General features: G+C 39.0%; 1 protein-coding gene across 3 annotated transcripts in view; it reads left to right on the forward strand.

Moving 5' to 3' along the window:
• Positions 1-4947: 4947 nt before the first annotated feature.
• Positions 4948-22543, forward strand: part of EDEM3 (ER degradation enhancing alpha-mannosidase like protein 3) — a 69831-nt gene continuing 52235 nt past the window's right edge. Inside the window, exons 1-2 of one of the 3 annotated variants that reach the window (XR_014146451.1) lie at positions 4948-5335; positions 10359-10404. Coding sequence is in view for 2 of the 3 variants with exons in the window: in XM_081824721.1 (XP_081680847.1) it covers positions 5175-5335; positions 10359-10404 (207 nt within the window). In the remaining variant the exon portion in view is untranslated. The remainder of the gene's footprint in view (positions 5336-10358; positions 10405-22543) is intronic. The other 2 variants (XM_081824721.1, XM_006732904.3) reach the window with 2 other exon arrangements.

A 22543-nucleotide genomic window follows, 5' to 3' on the forward strand; every position in this document is an offset into this window, starting at 1 on the left:
GAGTGGGGGGTGGGGTGGGAGGGATGGGGTGACTGGGTGATAGACACTGGGGAGGGTATGTGCTCTGGTAAGCGCTGTGAATTGTGCAGGACTGTTGAATCTCAGATCTGTACCTCTGAAACAAATAATGCAATACATGTTAAGAAAAAAAAAAGAAGAAGAAGAAGGTAGCAGGAGGGGAAGAATGAAGGGGGGGAAATCGGAGGGGTAGACGAACCATGAAAGACGATGGACTCTGAAAAACAAACTGAGGGTTCTAGAGGGGAGGGGGGTGGGAGGATGGGTTAGCCTGGTGATGGGTATTGAGGAGGGCACGTTCTGCATGGAGCACTGGGTGTTATGCACAAACAATGAATCGTGGAACACTACATCTAAAACTAATGATGTAATGTATGGGGATTAACATAAGAATAAAAAAATTAAAAAAAAAAGATTAAGTGTACTCTAATCCCTTTCACCTATTTTATCCATCCCCCCACCACCCCACCTGTGGTAACCACCAGTTTGTTCTCTATATTTCAGAATCTGGCTTTTTGTTTATCTCTTTTTTTCTTTGTTTGTTTCTTTTGTTTTTTAAATTTCACATGAGTGAAATCATAAGGTATTTGTCTTTCTCTGACTGACTTATTTCACTTAGTATGATACCCTCTAGATCCATCCATGTTGTTGCAAATGGCAAGATTTCATTCTTTTTTATGGCTGAGTAATATTCCATTATATAGTCACCGCATTTTCTTTATCCATTTCTCTACAGATGGACACTTGGGCTTCCATATTTTGGCTATTGTAAATAATGTTGCAATAAACATAGGGGTGCGTATATCTTTTTGAATTAGTGTTTTCATTTTCTTTGGATAAATATCCAGTAATAGAATTACTGGATCATATATTTTTAATTTTTTGAGGAACCTCCATACTGTTTTCCACAGTGACTGCACTACCTTTCATTCCCACCAACAGCTCCTTTCTCTCCCTATCCTTGCCAATACTTATTATTTCCTATCCTTTTTGAGTCTAGCCATTCTGACTGGTATGAGGTGATATCTCATTGTGGTTTTGATTTGCATTTCCCTGATGACTGGTGACATTGAGCACCTCTTCATGTGCCTGTTGGCCATCTGTACGTCTTTTTTGGAAAAATATCTATTCATGTTCTCTGCTCATTTTTAATTGGATTATTTGGTGTTGAATTGTATAAGTTCTTTATATATTTTGGGCATCAACCCCTTATCAGATACATCAGTTACAAATGTTTCTCCCATTCATTAGGTTGTCTTTTGTTTTGTTGATTGTCTCCTTTGCTGGGCAAAAGCTTTTTATTTCTGTAGTGTAGTGATTTCTTACCATTTTTAATGGTCTTTACATATCTAAAATCTTTTCCATATTGTTTAAAGTCCTTATCCTTATTCTCCTTAATGCTTTCCACCAGTGTTCCCCCCCCGTATAACACACCAAGGTTTCTCTTGTCTAACTCCTATATCCTTTTTTATCACTAACTGTATAAGTTCTAAAATACCATGTATAGGTTTTAAAATAATGAATGTAAATTGTTCCTAGTGTCCATAACTGGCCAAGTAGCTAAGAATTTCGATTATTTCCATCATGGGGTTAAAATGGAATCTCTTTTGAAATACACTTTGGGAATATATTTTTCTTTCACTTCCACGGGTTCCACCTTACATATGATAAGTTGCAATGCTTTTTAGGCCATGCAAGCTTTTCTACTCACAGTTTTGCAGAGATTGGTGACAAATGGACTCAAGCATTGACTAGAAATTGAATTTCAGTAAAGGAGGGAAAAAATGCTTATTATTTAGCAAGTCAACAAAAGTATGTTCCATGTTCTCATCAGACACTTTTTAAATGTAGTGTTAGCTTAAAAACAAATAAGCCAAAGTGGGGGACAGAAAATGCTAAACATTAAAAGCCAGAACTTATTCTTGAGAACATTGTTTGTTAATGATGGTTACTAGTCAATTCTTGACTTTTTATAAAGGCTTGGAACATCAGGAAGATAAAGAAAACTGAGTTACTACCAATAATCTACTACAAATAATTGACTACATTTCAATAAAACTGAAGGTCATTGGCTATTTTTCTATTTTTTTCCTTCTTTTTTAGATTTTATTTATTTATTTGAGAGAGAAACAGAGAGTGCCCAAGCAGGGGGAGGGACAGAGGGAGAGGGACAAGCTGATTCCCTGCTGAGCGCAAAGCCCCACATGGTGTGACTTGGGTGGGGGGACAAACTTGGCCTACGCTGGCTGACCAGAGCCAACATGGGCCCCACGTGGCTTGATCTCAGGACCCTGAGATCATGACCTGAGCCAAAGTCAGACACTTAACTGACTGAGCTACCCAGGAACCCCTATTTTTCTATTTTCTTTGTTCCTAGTTTTCAAATACTGGACGTTGGTACTGACCTTTAGCTTGTCATGTCTCTATGCCAGCACTAAGAACAATTCATAGGTATTATTTATTTAGCTAACTTCATCCTTAAAGCTGCCAAAGAGGATCCAGGATGGAACCAATATAGGGTTGCAAGTCCATAAAAAGAATAAAATTAAATGTTGTACAGAAATGACCTCATGTGTTTTCACAGCCTCCATGTAAGTAGATAAAGGGACTATATTAGTCCTTATTTTATAGATAAAGAAACTGAAGGAATAAGGAAACAGGTATATTCAACATGTATTAAGCATCTATAACGGCAGAGGCACAGTGCGGAGTTTTGGAACATACACATAATTAAGCTGAAGTCTATACCCTCCAAACAGTTACAATCTAGTGGACATGGCTGACTGTGAAAAACACAATCATAAACATAGAATACAATGAAAGAACAGGGGAGGGAATGACTTCTAATGGCTGTAAGCTTTTGAAGGGGTTTTGTAGAGGGGCACCTGGGTGGCTCAGTCATTAAGCATCTGCCTTCGGCTCAGGTCATGATCTCAGGGTCCTGGGATCGAGCCCCGCTCAGCGGGAAGCCTGCTTCTCCCTCTCCCACTCCCCCTGCTTGTGTTCCCTCTCTGTCTGTGTGCCTCTCTCTGTCATATAAATAAATAAAATCTTTTTTTTTAAAAAAGAAAGGGTTTTGTAGAGATGGAATCTGAGCCAAGATTTAATGGGTAGAGTGTTCTACAGACAAAGCTGGTGGGATAGCAGAGGTAAGAGCAAAGGCATAGAAAGGTAGGACATGTGAATTTGTTAGTTATCACATGAATCTGAGGGCAGGGCAGGGGTAGAAGGGAGATGGCATGTTCAGAAGGTCTGTAGATGTCCTTAATGCCACCTCTGGTAACAATAGGGTGAAAAGTAGGGTGGCAGGGAGATAATTAGGAGACAACTGCAATGGTTCAGGAAAGAGGTAATGAGGCTTGAGCTGAGCAGAAATAGGAGTGACAGCAGGTAGAGATAGAAGAAGTAAAATCTATATAATTTGGCCACTGAGTGGGTGTGGACCATGAAGGAGGAGGAAGAGTTGAAGATGATTCTAACGCATTAATTTGAACCAGTGAACATACTACATTTGAGCTACCTTGGGCCAGAGAGAAGGGAATTTCTATTAGGAAGGTGGAAATGGGGGTCTAGAGATCACGACAGATACGGATTTAGAAATCAACCACAGGCATATGATGACTGAATCCATATGAGTGGAAGAAATCACCAAAGAATAATGTACAAAGAGAAAAAAAGACAAAAAGAAAACCTTAAAATGTAGGGAACACCAGCGTTTTAAGAATGAGTAGAGTGGGGAGTGAAGGAAGAGTCATTGGTGTCACATGAACGGTGGCTCTGAGAGGGAAGCGGATGATGCAAGCTGATAGAAATCAAGGAAGAAAAGTTTCCAGAAATAGAGCTGAACGATGCTGAGAGGATCAGTAGGCGATTTCCTGTGGTCACAGAGATCACATCTGCACCTCAACTCCGCACCAACCTACCGAATTATCACACACACACAAAAATGTGTTTTGTTTTGTTGTTTTTCAAGAGGAACCTACTCTTTATTTTACCAATAGTTAATGTGGGACTCAGTGATCAAAATAAATCGCAAGTTCCAATTTCCTTCAGTAATTTTTCTTTGCAGCTCACTCTACTCTCCTTACATTGAGCTTTTTAGAGAACTATTATTAATCAAGTACGTGTCCTCTTTAATCCTTGTGGATGCGGTTACATGCAAGGACTCCTGAGTCATAGAGGCTGGTTGGGCATCTAATCCAGCAGTGTGACGAGGACTTGTTACCCAACCTCTTCAGCGTCGGTTTCCTCATTTGCAAAGTGGGAATGACGGTACTTACTTCTTAAGAGTTGAGAAGCGTGCAAGAGAGAACGCAAGTAAAACTCTTAGCACATTGCGTCAAAGGTCAAGTCATTTTTGCTGTTACCGTTCTGTAATCTCCCCGAGAGCAGAAGACAACCCCAACACTAGTCCCTAAAGCGTGTAACACCGAGCTGGGGACGTGTGAGCCTCATTCTGCCAGCCCTCGGGGGAGCGTCAAGCGCAGGAAGAGGGATAAATAGTTGACAGCTTCCCCAGGACTCTGTAGCTGACAGCCCCGGTGCAAGGACTGGCTGCAAGACGCAGCGGAAAGCGGGATCTCAGGCACCGCCCGTGACCCTCAGACGACCACACGTCCCAGGGTGCAGCGCGCCCACCCTGAGTGGAAATTTAGCCAGGCGGAGTCGGATTGCGAGCCGGCCGGTGGAAGCAGTGCACGCTGGGAATTGTAGTCTTCGGGTCGCAAGTTCACGGGTCGGAGGCGGGCCGAAGCCAGAGGTCCCTCCCCAGTCCCGCCTTTTGTCCACGTCTCACTTCTCTCGACCAATGCCCTCTCCTTTCCCCGGAGCCAGCCCCTCTCCGTTCCGGTCCCCATTGGTCCCGAGCTTCAACGCCTTGGGCCCTACCCGGAAGTAGCGTTGGGGGAGGCGGTTTCCTAGACTACGACACCGGAAAGCTGGGGGAGGTGCTCGGGGCTGCTGAGGGCGGAGGGCGGTGGCAGCGCTGGCGCTGGAGACCGGCTCGGTGGTTTCGGGAAGTAGATCGGCGACGGCTGCCGCTCGCGTAGCTCCGCATCCCGCCCTCGGCACGGCTCGCAGCCCCCTTGCCACCGGCGTCCGACAATGTGTCCCACCGGCCGGGCGTAGCCGCTGCGCGTGCGCGGAACCGTGGGGCCATGAGCGAAGCCGGCGGCGGCCGGGGCTGTGGGTCCTCGGTCCCCCAGCGAGCGCCATGGAGCCTGGTGGCGGCGACGGCCGCGTTCTGCCTGGTGTCGGCCACGTCCGTCTGGACGGCGGGGGCCGCGCCCATGAGTAGGGAGGAGAGACAGAAGCTTGGGTAAGGGTGCTTGGCAGCCTCGGGTGGGTTTCCTCAGGGGGCGGGCCACAGGCGAGATGCCTGTCATTGCGACCCGGGCGCGCAGTGGCCTCTCTTGTCGCGATTGGGATGGCTGTTGCCCCGCGAGGACCCTGGCGGGGAGGACAGGGTCCGGGAAGGTGCGGGCCGTCCCCTGCAGTGCGACCTCGAGGGACCGTCGGGGTGTCGCCTGGGCCGTCGGTGACATGTGCAGGCTCCTGAGGCCATCCGCCGTGTGTCAACGCAGCTGCCATGTCAGTGGCCCGTGAAGGGGGCTACAGCCCGTGCTACTACGCGTCAGAGTCCTGCGGTTGTCTTTAGTCGGAGACATGGTTAGATTTCTCGCACAAGTGAGCTCCTAGCTGGGAAGATGTTGGCTGATCTCACAGTAGTTAAGGAAATAGTCTTTACACCTGTTACGGAAAAGGGGGCGTTCATTGGAATTTGAACTTTACACATTTACCATTTCCTTGCAATGTTTTCTTGCGCTGAATTTTCTAATAGAACAGTATTTAACGGTATTATTCAGAAGCCTCAATTAAGTATACCTGTTCACTTTACTCAAAGTAGTTTTATCAATTTCGAAAGTGTCATAAAATTATCACTTATATTTTCAGCATTTAATTGGGAGTCAATATTCCTAATATATGCTAGGTCCCACAAATGAATAAGAAAAAAGCCACGAACCAGTAAGAAAATGAGCAAAGAGCATGAAGAGTTCATTCATTCAAGAGGAAATGCAAATGGTCAATAAATATGAAAAGTTACTCAACCTCTTAAATGTGAGAGATGCAGATTAAAACAATGAGATAGCTGTTTTTGCCATCAGATTAATAAGTAGAGGGGCGCCTGGCTGGTTCAGTCAGTAGAGCCTGTGACTCTTGATCTCAGGGTTGTAAATTTGAGCCCCACGTTGGGTGGAGAGATGACTTAAAAATAAAATCTTAAAAAAAAAATTAGTAAGTACGAAACACAGAGTACTGACTAGTCGAAGTGTGAGAAAAGATTTGGTGGGAGTGTAAATTGCTGTAACTTATTGACAATATCTCCTAAAATTTAAATTGTGTGTACTCTTTGATTCATTAATCCCGTCTCAGGAATCAATCCTACAGAAATACAAGCGCTGTTGATGTAGAGATAGGTGTACAAGGATGTGCATTTTTTTTTTTAGGTGGTGCATTTTGAAAGAATGGAACTGTTCCTTGGTGCATCCGTATTGTGGAATAATATTCAGACATTAGGGAGGAGGTAGATCATTGGAAGGCTATCCAGGATACATTCCCAACACATACACAAAAAATGCAAGTTGTAGAATAATATGTTTAGTGCCATTCCATGTTCTCTCTCTCTCTCTTTTTTTTTAAGATTTTTATTTGAGAAAGAGAGCCAGTGAGAGAGAGCATGAGCAGGGGGAGGGGCAGAGGGAGAAGCAGGCTCCCTGCTGATCAGGGAGTGAGATGTGGGGCTGGATCCTAGGACTCTGGGATCATGACCTGAGCCGAAGGCAGACACTTAGCTCACTGAGCCACCCAGGTGCCCCACCATCCCGTGTTCTTTTTTTTTTTTTTAAGATTTTATTTATTTATTTGACAGGGAGAGACACACAGAAAGAGAGGGAACACAAGCAGGGGGAGCGGGAGAGGGAGAAGCAGGCCTCCTGCGGAGCAGGGAGCCTGATGCGGGGCTCCATCCCAGGACCCTGGGATCATGACCTGAGCCGAAGGCAGACACTTAACGACTGAGCCATCCAGGCGCCCCATCCCATGTTCTTTTAAAAGCAGAAAAGAAATTGTCTAAGTTCAGAAAAACATGGAAAGATGATTACCCCTGGGTTAGGATGGAGGTGAGATGGAACCATCAGGTTTTATTTCATATACTTCCTTATGTTTAAATTATTGCAAGAGTATTGTATTATTTTTTAAATAAGGTAACAATAAAAGATGCCTGATGGAAAAAAATCAGCTACCCAAAGAAAATTATCAGTAAACTCTTAATAAGTATCTTAAATTTTCTCTATGAATTTAATGTGTCATTGATAACTGTTTTAATGAATGCTCTGCTCTGTGCCAGGCAATTTACACTTTACTCTCTAATCCTCCCTGTTAATGAGGTGGAGGTGATCCCCATTAAGCAGGTGAGGAAATTGAGATTCAAGGTCAACTTGTTCAAACTCAGCCAGTAAGTGATGGAGTCAGTATTCAAAACCAGGTCTGGGGGCGCCTGGGTGGTTCAGTCGTTAAGCGTCTGCCTTCAGCTCAGGTCATGATCCCAAGGTCCTGGGATCGAGTCCCACATCGGGCTCCCTGCTCAGCGGGAGGCCTGCTTCTCCCTCTCCCACTCCCCCTGCTTGTGTTCCCTCTCTCGCTGTGTCTCTCTCTGTCAAATAAATAAATAAAATCTTTAAAAAAAATCAAAAAAACCAACCAGGTCTGTATGACCTCAGAGCCGATGTTCTCTCTACTATGTTGCACTTCTTAAGACTTGGAAAGAGAAGCTTCAAGTCTGTTAAGGATAGAAAGTATCTTATTTGACCACCACTCCTCTTTTTCTTTTTTTATTAAAAATCTTTATTTGAAGAAAAGTCATTAGTTAAGTCATTTTTGACCAAAATTAATTTTTAACTGGAAAAGTTCAACCAGAGTGGCTTGAACTGTCAGTTTAAATTTTGAGAGTAAGAGTCTGGAGCTATAAACCACAAATACACAATTGCTGGCTAACCAGCCAGCAATTTTCGGGAAACTGCAGCAATTTTCGGGAAACTGAACTCTGATTCATTAGGTTTACCTGTGTGATTTTTTTAAAAGCCCAAATAATGATTTATGATAAAAAGCCTAAAATGCCCCATCCCTTTTCCTATCCCCCCAAACCAAACTGATGATAAAGACTGGAATTATCACAAGTTGTGAGCAGTTGCTCAGTTGCTTGCAGTTTATAGTTTATGGAATTTTTTACTTGGTCATATATGGTCTTACTCTTCCTGGATTACATTGTTTTTTGTTTTTGTGGTTTAAATGTTACAGCAGTTGTTAATGTTATCTTTTCATTTAAAAAAAAAGTATAAAGCCCTCCAGTTTCTGTAGGACATTGACAGGCAATGTAGTTTTAGAAAAAGCTGACTCTTAAAAATTAATTTAAAATAAATAAAAAGACAATTTTTGAACTATGAATCTGATTTCTAATACATTTCTATTCACTTGCTGAATAGAAATAAAACTTCATAGAGACATTTTTTCTGTTTAATAGAGTAAGCTACCATTCTGTATTTAAATATGACTGTGAAGACTTACATGTTTAACTAGGAGAGAGAGTGTTCAACTGGATATTAAATATCTCCACTTTGAAGTATGTGTTATGATATTTGATGGTCATATGCTACAAAAATGTAAGGTTTGGAAAATTATGTGTCCTCAAATGCAATTGTGATTTATTCATAATCATGAAAATTGAATGCTTATGAAGTTTGGGTTAACAAGTTAAAGCTTATGTTATCTGTAATGTGCATGTCTAGGCACTGCCATTACCAGTTAAAGGAATTCCTATTTCTTGGCAATAATCTTGTGTTGATTCCATTTCAGTGAAAGGAAAAAGAAGAATTTCCATATTCCATTTATTGATATCAGTGCTTGAAAAAATTTTAACATTGTTTTTGGTTGTTCATTAGCTAATTTGAGAGATCTTTATCATTTGCAATTTTAATAAATGTGTGGAAGAATTCTTTAAGATACTCCATAGTTTTCTGAGATAACTTGATCCATATTCTATCATATATGTACACATGTAAAGAATTAATGTTTTAGCAAAGTGACAAGATCTTGTTTATAATGATTATTTTAAAATGATTATTCATAAAAAGTGTGTCAGGACTTTATTCAGTTTACAAGTTTGAATGTAGTTGATTTTGCTGGTCATTACAGCCAGGATCTGGAAATTAGTTCTTTTCTGTATGCTAGCTTTATTATTACCAGTATTTCATCATCCATGATTACAGTTTTTAAAATGACAATTGCAATCAATATAACAGGAAGTAAAATAAAATTATACCCAGCCATTTTCTCTAACACTTTCTTCAATTCTTGCTATTAGTGACTGGAACTTTGGGAACAATAGTAAGTGTTAATAGAAGATTGTTGAACTATTTTTCCCTTGCTAATTATTGAGATATTTGGCCTTGTCTAACCATAATATTAACTTTGTAGTTTTTCGTGTAGTCCTCAAGCCCCCAAACTTGAGAGTGTTGAACTGAAAGACCAATTTGTTGGCCCAGACAATACAGATTTTGACTTAGTAAATCTAGTGTGGGGATCAGAAATCTCCATTTTAAATAGTCATTTTGGGGATTTTAAGAAACAGAGATAGCGAAAACACACAAATCTCTTCTCAATTTAGAGATGAATATTACTTATTTGACTTCTGACAGTTTTTTAAAGAAGAGAGTACATCATAAAATCAAAATGTATCTTTTGAAAGCGTGAACAAACGTATATTAATAAACATATATTAAACTAAGCATTAGTGATTTGATTTAAAATGAAAGAAGCTTGTTAGAGTACTGTTATTTCATACCATTACATACCCACCCTTCTCTTGATAGAATATATAGTATAAGCAATAAACAGTAACAATAATTACTTCTTTTGGGAGTCTCCAGCTATATTCTTCCTTTTAAGACAGATATGTTGAATAATTTTGTTAAGAGATAATTGTTTTTCAGCATCAGATTTCCTTCTCTCTGCATGGCATGCATCATTTATCAATTTTCTTGGGAAACATAAGGTGAATTTTACATAGATTGCTAGGAATAGTAAAAGTTTGGCCCAGCTCTATGTGGTTCATGAAACCTTGTCTACTAACCCTGGTATAATTCTTGAGTCTGTTTATGTCTTTTCTAACTAATTTTTTCTTTTTTTTTTATTGGTGTATGTTTATGAAGGAGCATTAACTTTTTTAGAAAAACAATAAATAGAATGTTCTTAACGTTTTTCCATTTCTGCTCTTTTAAAATTAGGAATCAAGTACTGGAAATGTTTGATCATGCTTATGGTAACTATATGGTAAGTTGAAGGCTTATCTTTACACATCATTTATGTGAGCGGATTAGTATATAAACATAGCTGCAGATTTTGAAACCTGAATTAATAGCACATTTTTTTAAATGGAATTTTTAAAAAAAACAGCGCAAGCGTAAGCTAAGAGTGTTTCTGGTAATTGGTTCTTAGAGGAGTTTATTGGATAGCTACGAAATTGCATTAGATTATGAAACTATGATGCTATCAGCAATGTGAGTGATTTATATAGCTAGATATTGTGGATGTACATGAATAAGATGTCTCCAGCCTTTGGGGAAATTCTCTTAATTGAAAATACTATTTTTAATATTGCTTTATATATTCTACGAAGAAAACCATTGCTGAAAAGAGGCAAAATATGACCTAGTTTCTGTCCAAGTTATGTCTTCATAGTGGGCTTTGATTTGAATATATTCTGCTTTCTAGATACACTGATCTGTATTGTTTTAAAATGTCTTAATGTTCACTTGGGATGAAATAGCACCTTCAGTTTTGCAAGATGAAAAAGTTATGGAGATCTTTTGCTCAACAGTGAATATACTTAATGCTGCCAAACTTAAAAATGGTAAAAATGGTAAATTTTATGTTATATGTTTTTTACCACAATTAAAAATTTAATCCCCCCATAGTACAGGGAGCCACTTAGGGGATGGTAGGGCTGGGGGCGTTGTAGCTGCCGCCTGCTCCCTGCCTCATGCTCCTTAATAAAATGACCTTAGACTCCAGGAAAAAACTGTTCAATTTCTAAAAAGATGAACTAGCAGCAAATTTTAGAGTTCAAAGAAAATTTTCTGTGTAAATTTCTGTAATTTTGAAAAGAGTAATCAAATTATTTTGAGAATTCTTTTTTTTTTTTTTAAAGATTTTATTTATTTATTTGAGAGAGAGAGAATGAGAGAGAGCACACGAGAGGGGGGAGGGTCAGAGGGAGAAGCAGACTCCCCGCCGAGCAGGGAGCCCGATGCGGGACTCGATCCAGGGACTCCAGGATCATGACCTGAGCCGAAGGCAGTTGCTTAACCAACTGAGCCACCCAGGCGCCCTGTTTTGAGAATTCTTATGAATTTTATATGTTTTTACATTTTTTACATTTTAAAATATGTTTTTAGTTTTTTACATTTTAAAATGTTTTTACATTTTAAAATATGTCAGCAGATTTTCTTTTATGATGAAAGCCTATAAAATATAGTTGGGAAGAGTTTGGCAGAGAACTAACTTTAATTGATTCTGCTTTAAGTATATTTCAACTGATTCTGTGAATCCATTTTTCATTATATATTACCCAAATATCTTCATATATTAACATCTTTATAAACATCTGAGTGTACACACTTTATGTGTTCTTTTACTTTCTTTTTTTTTTTAAGATTTTTAAAAAAATTTATTTGACACAGAGCAGAGCGAGCGAGAGAACACAGGTTGTGGGGAGGGGCAAAGGGAGAGGGAGAAGCAGACTCCCTGCTGAGCAGGGAACCTGACTCCACTCAGGGCTCAATCCCAGGACCCTGAGATCATGACCTAAGCCGAAGGCAGATGCTTAACCAACTGTGCCACTGGTGCCCCTTAAAATTTCATTTTTAATGCATTCATTTTGTAATTGATAAAATTATTTATCTCTGGTTATTTAATTCCATTTGGGCCAAGCATAACTGAACAGATCTAGGCTAATAGTTTTGTGGTGGCCAAGTGGATCCATGCTATACCCTCAAACCTGAGCCATCTCATAAATGCATACTTTTGCTTCCAAAGTTGAATAAAAGGTAAATAACTGGATCAGTTCAGTATATTTCACTGTAAATAGGATCCTCTCTTTGTAAAGCACAGTATCTTAATTAATTAATTTAAAAAAGATTTTATTTATTCATGTGGGGCGGGGAGGGACAAAGGGAGACAGAGAAACAGACTCCCCGCCGAGCAGGGAGCCCAATGTCAGGCTCCATCCCAGGACCTGGGATCATGACCTGAGCCGAAGGCAGATGCTTAACCGACTGAGCCACCCAGGCGCCCCTAAAGCACAGTATTTTTAATATCTCATCTCTTTTTAGGTAAACAACAGAAAGTTCTATCAATACATTTTTTCCTGTTACAGAATGCACTTAGTAAATGGATTTATGACAGAGCAGGTGCTGAGAACAGCTCTCAGAGGACCTCCTGGTCCAGTTCCTATTTATTGGACCCTAGTTGAGAAGCTTTGTATTACACTTCCCTACCTATAAAATTGAAAGGAGAGGGATTTCAACCTCAAATACTGGGAACTCCTGGAATTAACACTCCCCTTCATTTTTCCAATGTATCCACACCCATCTGCAATCCACTGCAATACATATTTTTAAATGTTCAACTATTTTACAACACAAGTGACTCTTGCAATGTACTTGTGCTATGCTCAGTATGTGAAGATTGTAACCCAAGATATAGTCTGGAATTCTCACTTCCCTTTTTCAAGTTCCGAACTAACCTGAAACAGTTCTAAAATATTAAGCAGAGACCAGGTGCTCTGTATTTCTTATTTGCAGTCACTTGAAAATTTTTTTCCGGTTATTCTGAGAAACAGTATTAGCTTGCTGTAGATCAGAAGTGTATAGGTTTTGGAGTTAGATGGGTTTGGGTTCAAATTCTGTCTTGTTTATTTAATAGCTTGGACCCTAAAGAGATCATTTAACCCCTTTGAGCACTATCTTATGTAAAATGGACATAATTGTAAAGGGCTGTTGTAGCTTGTAAGATTGTTGAGAACAGGGGTCATTTTATTTATTTTATTTTTTATTTTTAAAAAATTTTATTTATTTGTCAGAGAGCACAAGCAGGGGGAGCGGCAGGCAGAGGGAGGGAGAATCAAGCTTCCTGCTGAGCAAGGAGCCCATTGTGGGAGGGACTGGATCCCAGGACCCTGAGATCATGACCTGAGCTGAAGGCAGACGCTTAACTGACTGAGCCACCCAGGCGTCTTGAGAACAGGGATCATTTTACTTAATTTTTAATAAATTCATATTTTATATGTCTTGTGCCTGAAATCATGCCTGGTACACAAATGCTTATTAAATGTTTTTAAAGAGGGGCACCTGGGTGGCTCAGTTGGTTAAGTGTCCGACTCTTGATTTCAGCTCAGGTCATGAGATCAAGCCCTGTGTGGGGCTTCGTGCTGAGTGTGGGGTCTGCTTAAGGTTCTCTCTCTCCCCTTCTGTCTCTACCTCTCCCCCTGCTTGTGCTCTCTTTCTCTCTGTCTCTTGAAATAAATAAAATCTTTAAAAAAAATAAATTTTTTTTAAAAGAACTGAATTGAATTCTTGTGAAGATGTAATCAAATAGTGATTTTTTTGCATTTGATTATTATGATATATCTTTGCCTTTTAAATTCAAAGAAATCATTTAACAAACTTCATGAAAGATACAAGTTTATGGTGAGTTTTGGGATCTTTATAGACGTCTGCTTCTTTTCTTGTAGTCGGTTGCCTACTATGCTGAAATGTAAATACCTGGCACATGGTGGGCTTTTAATGAGTGTTGAAAGCTTTTAATTTCTCACTAGTCCTTCTTAATATTACTCTCCATTCTAGTGTACATTTAGAGCAATTCGTTTTAACTTTCTTGGTTCCTAGGAGAACAGTGGTTTTCCAAAGATGGCAATACAATATTAAGAGCAAGCAAGAAGTCTGGAAATGGAACAGGACACCCTGAGCTAGCTGTGCCACCTACCAGCTGGGTTGCAATGAGAAAGTTAGCTAATCTCCCTGAACCTGTTTCCTCATCTCTCGAAAATGGTTTGCCTGCCCCACACTGCTGTTGTAAGGATTGAACAAGTTAATATAATTCAAGTGTGTGGAACTAGTGTCCAGCAAATAGGAAGCACTATATAAGAGTTTACTGCTGCTGTCATTATTCATTTTCTGCCTGAGATTGAAATTGCCCTCCTAAGCTTCATCTAGGCTCTTAACTCAGAACTCGTTCCTTGGATTGTACATACAACTTCTTTAAAACACATTCTTTTCTGTTCTAGGCATGTACCCTTTGAGCTTATTTTTTCACCTTACCTTTTGTTTTTGATTCTCCAAGTTCTGTAAATGCTATTTTTTTTTTAAGATTTTATTTATTTATTTGACAGAGAGAGAGACAGCAAGAGAGGGAACACAAGCAAGGGGAGTGGGAGAGGGAGAAGCAGGCCTCCCGCCGAGCAGGGAGCCTGATGCGGGACCCTGGGATCATGACCTGAACCGAAGGCAGAGGCTTAACGACTGAGCCACCCAGGCGCCCCAGTGCTATTTTTCAATAACAATGCCCTGCCAGCTTTAGGTCGGGCACTCCAACACTGCCATCCTTTGTTATATCCAGGAGTTTTCTAGTTTTATCAATTAATTGGCTTAAATATTAACATTATAACAACTATGCTTGACAAATCTCTGGCCTTGATCATACTGCAATTTATCCACAGTAAACTGCACAGATGGCTTTCTTTTTCCCTCAAATAATATGAAATGAGATGTTTGTTTTGGCAGTTCTTGTGTGGCCTTATTTAACCGCAGACCATAGCCACTTCAGCGCTTCTGTTAGTATGTTTTTAGTATTTGTGCTGAGGTTACTTTGCAGATTAATTTAGATGACAAAATGACATGTATTTAGGCCACCAAATGCAGAACTGTTTTGGATCTTTGCTTCCTGACCTGGTATTTGTCTCCCTATGTTTTTCCTGTTACTGTAAACAACTCAACCTGTTATAAGCAAAAACTGTTAAGGTAGAGCGTTAAACATTACAAATAAACTTTAAAAGAGTTGGTAAGCACAGTTTCTTTTACCTAGTAGAATCATACCTAATAACCACTTTTAAGCTTGATTTTTGTGAGAGCACAGTTCAAAGAAACAGTAGATTAGTCCTTATTCAAACCAAGGGAAAATTTAACTTCCTTATAGATTTCTAGATTTATGTAAGTTTTCTTAGAATTACTTTTTTCCCCCTAATGTTCTTTCTTTGAACATTTTTTATTGTGGTAAAAAATATATATAAATATATATATAATAAAATTTACCATTTTAACCATTTTTAAGTGACCATTTCTATGGCATTCAGTATATTCACCATGTTGTGTAACCATCACCATCCATCTCCAGAACTTTTTCATATTCCCCATTTGAAACTCTGTACCTAATGTTTTCTTTTTGATTGTTCATCAGAAAGTAGTTCTGGGGGTGCCTGGGTGGCTCAGTCTGTTAAGCATCTGCCTTCAGCTCAGGTCATGATCCCAGGGTCCTGGGATCGAGCCCTGCATCGGGCTCCTTGCTCAGCGAGGAGCCTGCTTCTCCCTCTGCCCCTCTCTGTGCTCATGCTCTCTGTCTCTCTTTTTCTCTTTCTCTCAAGTAAATAAATAAAATCTTTTTTTAAAAAAAGTAATTCTGTAAATAAAATATTTAAAAAGTGGTACTAATGGCTGGGAGGAGGGAAGTTATAAATTTATATAACTGAGTTTCAGTCTTTTTTTGTGTGGATGAGTGTGGGACTACCTTTTCTTAACTAGTATTCCTTGGTGTGTACTTTTAGAGCATCCTAAAACTTTGCCAAAATGACAAAAATTGTGTAGTATCCTCTTGTAATATATTATTATCACACTTTGATACTCTGTTTAGGATTTTAGCTCAGTAGAACAAAGTTTTTCTGTTTAATTAGGTATAGCTTATTGACAAAGACATTTTTTTTTTAAGATTTTATTTATTTATTTGACAGAGAGATAGCGAGAGCAGGAACACAAGCAGGGGGAGTGGGAGAGGGAGAAGCAGGCTTCACGCCGAGCAGGGAGCCCGATGCGGGGCTCGATCCTAGGACCCTGGGATCATGACCTGAGCCGAAGGCAGACGCTTAATGACTGAGCCACCCAGGCGCCCCTTGACAAAGAAATTTTTAATTTTAAGTGCACAATTCTGAATTTTGACAGTTGTTTTCATTTGTTTAACTACCACCACAGTCATGACATGCTTTTCCATCAAAATGCTTCCTCATGCTCTGTAGCAGTCAGTTCCTTTTCCCTACCTCTGACCCCTGGCAACCATTATAATCTGATTTTGGCACTATAGTTTTTCCTTTTTAGGATTTCATATAAATGGCATCATACAGTATGTAGTGTTTTTTGATTCAGACTCTTATGTTTAATATGATGGTTTTGAGATTTTAGCCATGTTGTTGGATATATTGTAGTTCCTATTTATTGCTTAGTAGTATTCAGTTGATTTGATAGAACACAATTTATTTATCCATTTGCCAATTGGTAAGTATTTGGCTTGTTTCTGGTCTTTGGCTATTATTAAAAAGACTGCTGTGAAAATTTGCTGTGAATGCAGATTTTTACATGGACATACATTTTCATATATTTCCTAACTAGGAATGGGATTGTTAGGTTATATGGGAAGGATAAGTTTAACTTTATAAGAAACTGCAAAACTTCCCTAAAGTGTCTGTAACATTTTGTATTCCACACCAGCAACGTATGAGTTTCAGTTATGCCACATCTGCTCCAGTACTTGGTATTTTTGGTCTTTTTAATTTTAGCTATTCTAATTGGTATATAATGGCATTTTGTTGTGACTTTAATTTGACTTTCCCAATAATTGGTGATGTTGAAAATCTTTCTTTGTGCTTGTATATCTTCTTTTTAGTGAAGCCTGCTCAAATCTCTTGTCTATTTTAAAATCAGGTCATTTGTCCTGTTATTGCTGAGTCATAAGAGTTATATATTCTGGATATCAGTCCTTAATCACATATATCACATATCACAGAGATTTTCTCCCTATCTGTGCTTTGCCTTTTAATTTTCTTAACAGTCTCTTTTGAAGGCAAATGTTTTAAATTGTGATCAAATCCAATTTATCCTTTTTTATGATTCCTATCTTTTATATACTACCTAAAAAATATTTCCCTAGCCCAGGCCACAAATGTTTTCTTGTTTTCTTCTAGGTGTTTTATAATCTTAGCCTGTTCATTTAGATCATCACTCATTTTGTGTTAATGTTTGTATATAGAATGAGGTAAAGGTTGATTTATATTTTTTTCTATGTGGATACCAACTATTCCAGCACTATTTGTTGAAAAGAATGTCCTTTTACCACTGAATTACTCTGGTATCTGTGTAAAATTAGTTAATCATCTATGCATGGGTCTGTTTCTAGACTATTTTTTTCCCCATTGATCTGAATATCTATGTATACTAATATCACACTGTCTTAAGTGTGATATTAAGTTGTGAAATCAGGCAGTGTAAGTCTTTCAGCATTGTTCTTTTTCAAAATTGTTTTTGATATTCTAGGTTCTTTCCATTTCTTTTTTTTTTTTTAAGATTTTATTAGCGGGTGTGCACACGTGACATGCGCACATGTGTAGCGAGGAGGGGCACAGGGGCAGAGGGAGAGGGAGAAGCAGACTCCCCACTGAGCAGGGAGCCCGACATGGGGTTCCATCCCAGGACTCTGAGATCATGACCTGAGGCAAAGGTGGAGGCTTAACCTACTGAGCCACTGCAGACACCCCGGTTCTTTGCATTTCTGTGTAAATTTTAGAATCATAGTGTCAATTTCTACCAGAAATAGGAGTCTACTCTGTTGTTTTATGCATTTGCTCTTGCTTTAAGCTAGGCACATGTTCTACTTAATTTGTATAGGACTCTTTTTATCACCTGAGTTTTATTTCTGAGTGATAATTATTAAATGTGTTTTGTGGTTCTGAGTCATAGCAATATGAATTACTTATCCCTCGTTCTGGCAAAACATTGTGAAGAGAAAGTTTTACTGTACCTCAAATAGACAGGATATTTGAAGTGTAATATGGCTGCTTATTTGCCACGTAGGCATTGCTCCAGATTTATGCAACCAACTGTAGTTCACTTTGTGGTTAACCCAAAGAAAAGGCTGTAGTTTTGTTTTATCCTTAATCTTGAAGTAACAGAGCATAAAACATTTTTACATCTTGTTCAAAGTTCCCTTATTTGATTATTCTGTTTGTAATTGTTATTAATATTTTTCTTATCTAGATAAGCCTAGGGTTTGAGTTTCATATTTAATTTCAGATAGAGGTGTTTGTGCATGTGTATGTTTTTGCAAAACCCTGGAAATAGTATAAAGTGTTCTAAGCGGTGGTGGTTTAGATAGTAAGGAATTCTTTACAATCAAATTAACATTTGAATGATATCTTACAAAGTTTCAAAGTTTCAAAATACATCAGCAAGTTGAAAAAATATCACCTTTTTTGAATTACTTCTAAGTGTTGTTTAGATGTGTTAAATATAAAACTTAAGCAATAAAAATAGTATGCATTCTGGGAAATCACAGATCTATTGGAATTAACACTGAAATAGAAGTTAGGAACTTATTGTATATAATATTAAAATGACAGTATGTTCAATTCAGAATTTGGTAGCTGCGTGTGGATTCTAATTATAGTATAAACAGTTGTCTGGAATCCTTTCCTCAGGAAATGAATCATTATGTAGCACTGAACTTTTTTAAATATCTGAAGGGTTGCAGTCTTCAGTGCTTTTTGTATTCTTTAGCCTACTTTATTATTATTATTTTTTTATCTTTCCTTTTCTGTTTGGCCATGTGTTTAGTGTACCTGTCCTCTATTCTATTTTTCTGCTGCTAATGTGCTGTGGGTTTGGCATATAGATAATTGAGGTTAGTAAGAGGCAGTAGGATAGAGCTGGGCATGGAATTGGGAGTATTTCTGCTGAACTTCAAGAATTAAGAATCATAGGAACATACAGGTATAGGAGGTACAAGTCATTCAAGGTACGAAGGATCAGACTAGTCTTAGAAACTTTGCCATAATGATACTCAGTGAATGCAAGAGGGTGTGGAACAGTAGCCTCAAATTTCTGAAGGAAAGAAAACATGTCTCAAGCATTTTATAAACATTCATTTTATTTTTCAAGTGTAAGACAAGAGACATCCTCACCCAAGGATACCAGAGAAATAACAATACTGATGACACTCTTTTAAAACCAAGAAACAGGGGCTCCTGGGTGGCTCAGTCGTTAAGTGTCTGCCTTTGGCTCAGGTCATGATCCCAGAGTCCTGGGATCGAGCCCCACATCGGGCTCCCTGCTCAGCGGGAAGCCTGCTTCCCCCTCTCCCACTCCCCCTGCTTGTGTTCCTTCTCTCGCTTTGTCTCTCTCTGTCAAATAAATAAATAAAATCTTTAAAAAAAAAAAAACAAAAGCCAAGAAACAAAAACGTACCTGAGGACAAGTCCAGGCAACCAACAGCTGAATCAAAATAAAAAGTCAGGAATGGAGAAGCCATTAGAAAAATGGTGTGTGTCGACTCTACTTAAGTAAAATCCTAATACTACCAACTGTAGGAATTAGGGTTCCAGAGCAGAATACAAATGTTACAAACCTTTTAAAATCTTTGTCAAAACATTGAAAATTCTCTTTCTGATGGTTATAAATGTACAGAGGAGATTTTAAAATAGCAAAACTAATATTCAAAATAGTAGAGACTTTCGGAAAATTAAAGTGTTACTTCTTTGCAAAAACTCATTAAGATCGAGTAGTCTTGCCTCCCTTGCCTTCACCTCAGTTGCATAACCTGAGATAACAGCACGCATCTTTTCTATGCGTCGGTGAATTGTCATCCTCCTTTCAAAATTTGGATCAGCTGAAAAAATTGTACCCTTTTCCCTCTGTATCCTGAAATACCTCTGGGAATTCCTTTAATGGGAAGTCTTTTGCAGGTATCGGTTCTTTTGTGACATCTTCACCCTTTATGTGGCAACCACTTTCTTCATCTGTGTAGCTAATTCGGCCCTCACTCAGTTCCTATAGCTGCGCATCTGCAGCCTCTGAGTGTCAGTGTTGTCAGTAGTCCCTGGGCAGCTCTTCTGTACGCTGTTTATGTTCGGTTTGACTTGCACTTTCAGTGTCCTCATTTTTCATTTCTTCGCTGAACTTTCATCCTTGTTGGCTGATTTCCTCTTCTGATTATCCATCCTTGTAAATTGTCACACTGTCATGTGTGATTATCACAGGCTGACAGGGAGACAACTACACACTTGCTGTGTATGAGCTAAAAACTAGACACATGGTGATCAAACCACTGACAGACTTCGAAAGAAGTGATGTGATTTATCACTGAGCATGATGAGCGTCGGTTATTTACGTAGTAACTTGTGGATTGAAGAGCTGGCTCCGAAGTTTGTATTTTATGCACTTACTTGCAGTTAATACACAGCCGTGTTGTTGAGGGTTTATTTAACTAGATTGTAAAAACTTGTATATAGCAAAGCCAGGCAGAGTGAAGACTGTCTATAATAACATAACAATGTGAGTGTATTAATCTTATTATTCTTGACAGGGAGTCAGTGAAATATATGAAATATATAAGCACAGTGATTCTAAGTGTTTCTCATAATCATATAATTAATTTTAGAGGAATCTGTTAGGGATTCTCCCCTAGTGAAGAAAATACGAAGTTCAGCAGGTCTTTCTTGTTTCTGTCCTTTTCTGTTAAGACCTATAGCCAGTAGGTGGGGATGTTCCAGTCCAGTTTCACTGAAGCCAACTATCCAACTTAAAGAACCTACTTCTCTGGCTTATGGCCATGTATGCAAGACCAGTAACATCAACTCTCATACCCTTTGGGCATTAACATAATTCCCCTGAAGTCTTTCTTTATTTCTAATGCCCATGTCAGGGTCACCACAGCTTCATCATCTGTACTCCATTATTCACTTTTGGTACTTGAGAATTTTTTCTTGTTCTTATGCTCAGCTATGTATTTAAAATAATTTGACACTGATACAGCATTTCTGTGTATTTGTAATGAATAGGAGGGACGATTTTTGCATGTGTTTCATTATTATCTGGATTAGAAATACTCTGTCATGGTCATTCTTTAAAAAAAAAAAAAAGAATTCCAGGGGCCCCTGGGTAGCTCAGTTAAGCATCCAACTCTTGGTTTCACTCAGGTCATGATCCCAGGGTCGTGAGATTGAGCCCTGCATGGAGCCTGGCAGAGGGCTCTGTGCTCAGTAGGAAGTCTGCTTCCCCTCTCCCTCTCCCTCTGCCCCTCCCCCCATGTGTGTGCATGTGCGCGCGCGCTCTCTCATAAATAAATCTTTAAAAGAAAATTCCACTCAAAATAGTATCCCAAACTGTAAAATTCCTTTTAATCACTATTAAGAAATGTGTGAGACCTATAGAAGGAAACCAAATTCATAAAAGAAGATATGAATTAATGTAGTGATATACTGCATTCTTAGATGGGAAGACTCAGTTGGTAATGATGTCAATTCTCCCCAAAGTAGGCTCTTCCAATTAAAATTTCAATGGAATTTTAAAAGAAAATTTAAAGTTATCTGGAGAGGTAAATTTGAAAATGTAGTTAAGAAAATTTTGACGAAAAATAACTGGGAGGAGTAAGTTGCTGTACTAAGTAGCAAGGTATGGTGCAAAGATAGAATAATTAAGATAATGGTTTGGAGCGGGAAATAGGTCTGTAGGGCAGTAGGAGTAGGAAATAAGTCTGTCAAGCAGATGGGTCTATAGAACAAAATTGAGGCTACAGAAACATATGTAGACAATTTTGAACTAATAAAGCTTCATTTCAAGCAATTAGGGAGAGGATGGGTTATTTAAAAAAATTGGTTATTTAAAAGAAAATTAGGGGGGCGCCTGGGTGGCTCAGTTGGTTGAGCGACTGCCTTCGGCTCGGGTCATGATCCTGGAGTCCCGGGATCGAGCCCCGCATCGGGCTCCCTGCTCGGCGGGGAGTCTGCTTCTCCCTCTGACCCTTCCCCCTCTCATGCTCTATCTCATTCTCTCTCTCAAATAAATAAATAAAATCTTTAAAAAAAAAAAAAAAAGAAAAGAAAATTAGGGAGAGGATGGGTTATTTAAAAGAAAATTGGCTGTTTTGGGGGGCAAACACAGTTATATCCCTATTTTACATCATAAAGAAAATTACATTCCAGATGGAGTAAATCTGTAGACATAAAAAAAAAGAGTGCTGTTTTCAGAGGCTCAAGATAGCCTTCTTAACCATGCCTGAAATCTAGAAACCATAAAGGAAGAGACTGATAGACTTAACTACATATTTAAAGCTTAAAGTAGGGGTGCCTCGGTGGCTCAGTCATTAAGCGTCTGCCTTC

The sequence above is a fragment of the Leptonychotes weddellii genome, chromosome 6, assembly GCF_054177405.1.
Source record: "Leptonychotes weddellii isolate Sample4059 chromosome 6, ASM5417740v2, whole genome shotgun sequence".
Taxonomy (NCBI): domain Eukaryota; kingdom Metazoa; phylum Chordata; class Mammalia; order Carnivora; family Phocidae; genus Leptonychotes; species Leptonychotes weddellii.